Genomic DNA, 8,914 nt, shown 5'->3' with positions numbered 1-8,914 from the left:
AAGGCAGATCATGAAAAGGCAGACGACCAGATAACTCTGAAAAGGCAGATCATGAAAAGGCAGACGACCAGATAACTCTGAAAAGGCAGATCATGAAAAGGCAGACGACCAGATAACTCTGAAAAGGCAGATGACCGGACATGTGTAAGCGACCTGAAAAATGACAAATCCCTACTATAAATAATTTTGCTGGTCAAGGTGCTATATGGACACTAGCTGAGGCTAGACTTGTTTATTAATTTGATCGTTTATCGATTCATTTATTTGATTAATTATTTTGCAGCTCGGCCTTCACTTTGACCTAGCACTGTTTTTGGTCTTCACTTTGGAGTTATCTTTTGACAGAAACCAATAAATTCGTCCACTCCACAAATATTTAAAAAAAACTATCTGCCTGTCAAAGGATTAAGGTCTAAATATATATCTACAACTGCAAGCTTGTTAGAATTTAAGGTGCAAGACACAACAATCGCAATATATTTTTAACAATCCACTCCTCACACTGAATTCGTCACGACTGAATTAGTAAGATAACGTTTCACTCGAAAATGTTTGCATTTTCCTTTTTACATTTTATGTCAAATCTTGAGAACTATCTTTGCTAAAAGTTTATAGAAGATCATCATTCAAACATGGATTTCAAACCTCCTAATCCTGTCTTGAAAACTGTCTTGAAAACTGTGTGGAGTGAACCAGCGTGGTACATTTACACATTCCCTCAACCTGCTAGAAATAGCTACCAAGTCTCCCTAAAACCACCGCAAACTGTGGATAATGTAGTCGTAGATAAGCTTTGACTGAAAGTAAGAGACGGAATGGTCACAGTTGGAATATTTCTATTTTTACACTATATGTAACAATAATCCTCAACATAAGCCTAATCCTGACCCTAAACCAAACACGGTATTACCTAATACAATTCTAACACTAAATATAATCCTCAAGCTAAATCTAAGATAAACCAAAAACCAGCACATGCCAAACCTATTACGAATTACTCACCCCTAACCTAACATTAATTTTATAAATAACATTAACCCTAAACTTAACACTAGCTCTAAACCTAACACTATCTGTAAACTTAACACTAACTCTAAACTTAAACTGTAAATGTTTAGCCTATCCGAAATATCTCTGACAAATAAGACCAAAAACAATTCACTTTCCATGAGAGATTTGAAAATACTGTAGTCAAATATCTTCAAGTGCATTTAGTTGACATTTAGGAGTTCTTGATTCCTTGTGCTATATTTTCTGCCATGTCTTCCGGTTAGAATCTATAAAGTATAGTAATATCTAACACTATCTTTGGTGTTGCTATTCCTGATGTCTTCACACAATCGAAAACAACAACCCTGTCTATAAACTGGGTTTATTACACCTACATCCTGATTTCTCTATCATGCTACAGTAGACTAACATTTGTTTTTATAAGTTTGAATGCCGGAAAAAAGTGAGTTCTACCGATCTTCCTAGACAACCCCCTACTTGAAACGTTAAGACGCATGAAAGTGTATTACAAATTTTCCTAATTGCTTTTTGCACGTGTTCTTTTTTCTATCTTTCACTCTTTTGTGAAGAATCAAATATTGTAAAATTTCCACCATTTTTACATACATACCATACAAGTATAACAGAGAATATTTAAAGTTTAATGAATATTTACAGTTTAATGTATAGAACACAAAATTAAATATTTAGTGGTAATACTGATAATATAATTATTAAAGCAATTTAATTATTAATTAAACTGAAATTGACGATAATGTTTTAATTGATTTCTGTTTACAATGTTTATATATTATTGACTTTTGTTCATCATTTAAGATACGTGTTCAATGTTGTTTTTAAAACAATTAATTTTGTGATGTACTGCTTTCTTAGATCTCTTATATCAGACATCTGAAGGACTTTGAGTCCTGGTTCAGAGGTTTTTATGTTTTGACCCGGATCAAAATTTGAAATGCAAACTACATTCACTTGTATAGATCATAATAAAACTAATGACCCTGTGAAGACATCTAACATTTAATTTTGAACTAATGAATCTACAGCTGCTCGACTAGTAACGACTACTTTCCGATTTGACTTTAATATTTCAGAAACTTATCTGACTTCTATAACATCTACTTACAAAAGAATCTGTTGATTTAAAATACTGTATTGTATAATAAAACATTCTTGGATCGACCCCTCATCTCAGGTTTTTGCCTTTGTAAGAAACCATTTCATTTCAATTAATGTAGCCAATACTCTTTAAGTGTTAAGCCTTAGAGAAGTACAAATCGTTTTCAATATAGCGATAGTTTAATTTCCTCTTTAAAGACCTTCTATATATAATATAGTGGTGGTTGGTATCTGAATAACAATTACCCACACACAAACAAACTTCACCAATACAGAATACTGAGTCAGTCATAAAATTATTCGACATTCCTGTCTGCACGCATTGGTTTATTGGACCATAAAACATATACTATTACTTGTTAACATTAAGAAGTCATAGATCTGGTATAGATTGAAGATTGTTTATGGGATCTTATAAAGTTGGAGTCAAAAAGTAGATGCAAGAGAATTATAATTCGTGGAAATAAGTAACTTCTGTATTTTAGCGTCAATAAATGTTAAAATAGTTCACATTCATGATTTAAGGAACTTGTTCGTTGAAAGACAGTGACAATTGATGGCAGCTTCTAACAAAAATTTAAAGAGAAACTGTTTACAAGTTACTTGAATGCTTTGGTGAAAAGAGAAGAATCAAAAGCGCTGTGTGTATGAGAATGAATGGTGCCATCTAAGATTAAAAGGCACAGCTAACATTAAGTGGTACCACCTATGATTAAACGGCTCCAACTATTGTATAACTTCTAACATTGTTTATCTTCCTAAATATAAAATTGATATTTTAAAGAACTTTAGAAACACAGTAAATTGACGTGTTGAGCTAGAATCAAGAGATTGCTTAAACTATCTGAGACTTCTTTTGTCAATCAATATTAATATCATTATTTCTATAACAATAACATAGACGTCTTTTTCTCTATTTTAGATGGAACCGTCGTCTCCATTGACTGCATCGAATAGTTCGGCTGATTTAAGGGACGTTTTCCATATAAAGAACATTGGCTATGATGTGGTATTATCCAGGGCCAATAATACAGTTAGCTGGACTCCGATGTCATTGAATCCCGAAGCAGGTATGTTAATGAACAACTGATAGTATTTTATGAGTATCTTTCTTTCATATATCAGACACATTTTATATCTGGAGAAAACAACATCAAAGGACATTAGGTGACGTGTGAAATGGAGAGGCTGCTGTAGTTTTTCCCCACGTAACGTGATCGGAAACAATTATTCTATGATAGTTGTTTGAATATATGTAAAGGCAGAATAAAGAACTGAGTAAAACATGTAAGTCATTACTACTATAAGCAACTTATTTAGCTTTATATATCACAACAAATTTTCTGGCACTGAGAAAATTGACCAGTTCTTTAAAGGAAATATGATTGGTTTTCCTCTGAAGGAATATTTATAAAATTCAACACAAGAGCATTATATAATTGGGAAATCGTTAATTCAAACGCTTTTGAAGTTAAATGTATTAATTGTGTTCTGTTGATATTCCTTCGTCCAGTTATAAATTAACATTAAAGTACCCCCAAGAAATCCCGTGCTAGTATATCTCTCACAGTAAAGACAATGGATTTGGAGAAAATGTCAGTGAGAGAAAATATATCTAAATATATCTATATTTTTATATGTGAAATATATGGACAGCGTAGAAACATGATCTGGTTATATTGAAGCTGAGGAGCCGTCAAGAAAGTACTAAGTGGAATATCTTGGTCACTAGCCATATTCTCTTGTTACATTTGAATTTTAATCAAAATGTCCTATTCTTGATGACTGTATCTATTATCTATTTTTATGAGTGTACTTTGGTCTAATACCATTATATTGTTTATATTTTAATGGTTTCATGAGAAGGGCAGCATTCACGATTCTTTTTAGAGACAGAAGGTGGAAGTTATTCTTAGCACTGGGATCTGGTCCAAATGCTTGCTACGGAATATAATCTTTAAGAAGAAATGTAATCTCAGGAGAACTGAACTTCTATGAAAACGCAGAAAATAGCCAAATTGGTTGAAGGAATCTCCAGGCCTCTCGGTACTATCTAACTAAGCGTGTGCTCAGGCCATAAAACATCATGCCACATGTTTATCTTATATCATGGCTTCTAACCGAGTATTATGGCATGTTGCCACCTACATCAGTTCCTCCCACCGATCTGCCGCTACTGACTTCGAAGCTGTGGAGATGATGGCGACTTATTTCTTCTATGCCTTCTTGGAATGAAATGACAACATGCCACTAAACATACACACACATATTTAGTGTGCATATCTAAACAATATTGGATAGGCAGTGACACCTTTGAGTTCATCTAACTTTTGACATGTCTTGTTCTCCATCCAGCAATCTACTTACCACACAGCCACTCCTACGCCTTATATATATATATATATATATATATATATATATATATATGTAAAGAAAACAAAAAATGGAACAAGAACGCAACAGGCGACAACAAAACATCCAGACAGTTCGATGATACAAAAAGGGACATGAAAAAACAAGGATGGGTCATTCGGAGTTTTCTATCCTCAGTCGAGTTCCAGATTATCTTTGAAGTTTCGGTTGGTTATACTCGAGACTGCGCCAATCTGGCCAGCCCCAAGGAAAATCTAAGCTAAGAGCACTAGATTTCTTGGAAGAAAGCAGCAAATGTATACGAAAACAAGGACGGGAAAAAACGGAGAAATGGTACACAAATACAAATGTAAACAACAAGACATTAACAACAGGTGTCTTTCGACTAAGAATAAATTAAATTAAGCTGGCGTGTGTGGAAGGAAAGCCAAACAGCTAGGGCATAAGAGATGACAGGCATGAGAAGGAATATAGATGTTGCACGGATCGTAGTCGAACCAAGAAAGAAGGGTCAGGCTTGGCGGAACACAGGTTACGTAGAAGGAGAGGAGATAAGTAGAGGTAGAAGCAGAGGGATAGAAGAATTAGGGAGGGACGAAAAAAAATGGAATCTAGTGCTCTTAGCTTAGATTTTCCTTGGGGCTGGCCAGATTGGAGCAGTCTCGAGTATAACCAGCCGAAACTGCAAAGATAATCTGGAACTCGACTGACGAAAGAAAACTCCAAATGACCCGTCCTTGTTTTTTCATGTCCCTTTTTGTATCATTCAACTATCTGGATGTTTTGTTGTCGCCTGTTGCGTTCTTGTCCCATTTTTGTATTCTTTTTTATATACATATAGCGGCGTACGTATAGTTTGGTCTCATATATATATACATGTGGGTGTGTATGTGTGTGTGTGTGTATATATACATATATACATACACACACACACAGCATGCTAACGATTCTGCTATATATATATAGGCGCAGGCGTGACTGTGTGGTAAGAAGCTTGCTTCCCAGTCACATGACATTAGGTTCAGTCTCACTGCGTGGCACCTTAGGCAAGTGTCTTTTACTATAGTCTCGGGCCAACCAAATCCTTGTGAGTGGATTTGCTAGATGGAAACTGAAAAGAAGCCCATAGCATATGTATATATGTATTTATGTGTGTGTGCTTTTGTGTCTGTGTTTGTATCCGTACTATCATTTGACAACCAATGTCGGTTGTCAAATGATAGTACGGATACAAACACAGACACAAAAGCACACACACATAAATACATATCTACATATGCTATGGGCTTCTTTTCAGTTTCTATCTAGCAAATCCACTCACAAGGATTTGGTTGACCCGAGACTAGTAAAAGACATTTGCCCAAAATACCTATTGCCTTCAAGGAAATGCTTATCTATCGGGGCCAGGAATTTTTTCCTATATTAGTCGTAACAACTAAAGAGAAAAGCGGAGCGGACCATATTGTTCTCCTAGATCTGTTCTTAGGCCCTAAATGTATGCCGGTTGAAGAGTATGAGACTTTATCGTGTTATCCATTATTTACTAGTGCCCAGTTGAGATATTATGCCGCTTTATTTTGTATTTATTTATAGAAGAGAAGTGGCTAGAAATTCTACTAATGACATTTCTAAAAACAATAGAAGTTAATATGTTTTTAGAAACATTGTTTGTTTATATATTTAACTTTCTTATTGGTTTTATGTAAAATGTGTGGCCTGCTGGTTAGGACGTTGCACTTACAATCGCCAGTTCGTTTTGCGTTCTGGAGCAAAACACTTCATTTCATGTTACTCTAGTACTGCGTGGAGACTGGCATGTGAAAGAATAAATCCAACGTCTCCTCTGCGTGTCGTAAAAGGCGACTAGGATTTGCACTCCGACGTCATAAAACCCTCGCCAGCAACGACCACCCAAACTGACCCTTGGGTTGGAGGGTTGGCGCCTGAGTAGAGCAAAGGTATCATCCGTCAGGAGTAGGGAATCACCAACAAGTGGTGGATGCAGCGACGCGCTATTACAGTGCGTTCCCACTACTACTACTACTACTACTACTACTACTACTACTACTACTACTACTACTACTACTACTACTACTACTTATGTAATGGTTTGTAGGTGTCTGGATCTAGTTCCAGAGAAGCATCTAGGAAGATGACCTTAGGTTAGTCGCTACTGTAAACACGGCTATAAGCTTTTATTTACTAAAGGTATCAAGGATAGAGCCATCACTGCCATGTGATATTTTTAATTTATCGCCTCGGCTATGGAGGAGAACTTTGGTTTTTAGCACATCCATTAAATATAAGCCAACTAGATCGCATATATCAGCACTATGAAAAAGTCTATTGAAATATCAAATAGGCCCTCTGATTCACACTTTTTAACCAAAGCCGACTCTTTTTCAGAGGAGGGTCTTACAGGCATGCATCACCATTTCAATGTCTGAATCATCGTTGCTGACGTATCTGCTAGTGAATCAATTGCTTTGACCAACAAAGGTCAGAAATGTCAAGGGGTAAAAGTCCAGGATATGGAATTGCATGAAGTTAACTCTAGGCTAATCCTAATACCTTTGCATCAGTTGATGACAGTACTACCGTTTTCCCACTGTTGGAGTTTAGTAACTTTCCGTATTTTGTTGTATGTGTTTTTCAGTATTTTCTCGGTTCCTAATCCTCGCATGAAACATAAGTAGTTTGTAGCAAAAAAAAAAAAAAAGAAACTACAGTACATAAAACATGAATAACTCAAATGTATTGAGAGTACATTTTGCTAAAGCGATAAAAAAAAATTGACAGAACCCCCCCCCCCCCCACACACACACATACACATTTACAGGATGTCCATAAATTACATTCACAATTTGAAAAGTTCAGAAAAAATATGAAAATCAAGGATAACTCGGCAAAGTTTATCAGAAAACATAGGCAAACAAATAAAGTTTTATTAGAAATATCAGAACACTTCCTCAATTGGTTGTACGCAACATATCTAGACGATCTCAACTTTGATAGATATAAGAAATTTTGAAAATTGTAAAGGTAATTTATAAACATACATATATACTTACTTACATACATACATACTTACTTACATGCTTGTATGTGCAATTAAGTATGCATTGCATGTACGTATGTATGCATGTGTATCTATCTACCTACCTACCTACCTACCTGTCTATCTATCTATCTATCTATCTATCTATCTATCTATCTATCTATCTACATACATACATACATACATACATACATATGCGTGCATGTATGTATATGTATCTATGTTTCTCTAAGCACGCCTGTTGGTGTATATGCATGAATGTGTGCTGGTATATGCATACGTCTGTGTGTATGTGAGTGTGCAGCATGCTTCTGTGAATGTGTATGACAGAGAGAGAAGAGAGAGAGAGAGAGAGAGAGAGAGAGAGAGAGAGAGAGAGAGAGAGAGAGAGAGAGAGAAGTAAATGCAAAGAGAATATTTCTTCGGGGAAGATTAGCAGCCTGATAAATGAAATAGAATGCAATTAATTTCAGAGAGATAATTCAAGGAAAATATGTAGAATACGTGCGTTTATTTAAATAGATGTCTAGTTTTATTTTAATGCCTCATCACACATGCACACAATCACCTAAACACGATGTTCATTTAAATCTACTTCTTAATACATTGCCAAAGTGTTTGAGAAGTTACAAATTCATTTATGTTATAATGATGTTTCTAAAAGCTAACTAAGCGCAAATGAATCTTAAAGCAAGCAACTCTGAATTATTGAATAGTCTGTTTCCTTTAACAATTTGACCTTCTCCATACCAAACATTCGACACAGTCCTCTCTCCCCCTCAAACAACAGCTTTATCCAAACTTTTAGAAACGAGATAAACAAGTTAATGTTATTTATTGAACGAGAAAAAGCTATGAATGTTATCGTTTGTCTTTTTCAATACTAAGTAGAGCTGACGTCGCTAGACAATGCCGTCAATATGTTTGGAAAAGCAAGTGAAAAACAAAAGCGGAAAGAAAAAAAACAGTGAATAAATAAATAAAGATATAAATGAATCTCAAAATTACAAATAAAACTAAAGAACACAGCACAAGTTTCTTTCAAATCATAAGAATACCTGAAAGAGAAAAATGGTAATATACGAGTATTTGAAAATCTTTAAGCCCCCCCCCCCACACACACACACACAGATACCTAGGAGTAAAAAAAAAACCCAAAGAATGTAGCACTCAATACATTTAGTGAAAGTTATATGTATTCAATAACAAATAAACTCAGATCCACATTGCTTAAAATTTCGCGGACAGTGCCGAAAGTGAATGCAATTTCAAAGAAATAACTGTTGTAATCTCACTTATTACACCTTGGCATTACTGCATCCCTACCGTTATTGTCCCCCTGCCATTACTCTTCCT

General features: G+C 35.2%; 1 protein-coding gene across 2 annotated transcripts in view; it reads left to right on the top strand.

Annotated features, from left to right (window-relative positions):
* Nucleotides 1–8,914, top strand: part of LOC106873410 (ceramide kinase-like protein) — a 195,833-nt gene that overhangs the window by 96,557 nt on the left and 90,362 nt on the right. For both annotated transcript variants that reach the window (XM_014920765.2, XM_014920764.2), the window contains exon 2: nt 3,050–3,197. In XM_014920765.2, coding sequence (XP_014776251.1) covers nt 3,050–3,197 — 148 coding nt within the window. The remainder of the gene's footprint in view (nt 1–3,049; nt 3,198–8,914) is intronic.

The sequence above is a fragment of the Octopus bimaculoides genome, chromosome 8 (assembly GCF_001194135.2).
Source record: "Octopus bimaculoides isolate UCB-OBI-ISO-001 chromosome 8, ASM119413v2, whole genome shotgun sequence".
Lineage (NCBI taxonomy): Eukaryota > Metazoa > Mollusca > Cephalopoda > Octopoda > Octopodidae > Octopus > Octopus bimaculoides.
The sequence above is the reverse complement of the archived record's forward strand: the minus strand, read 5'-3'. Positions and strand labels throughout refer to the sequence as shown.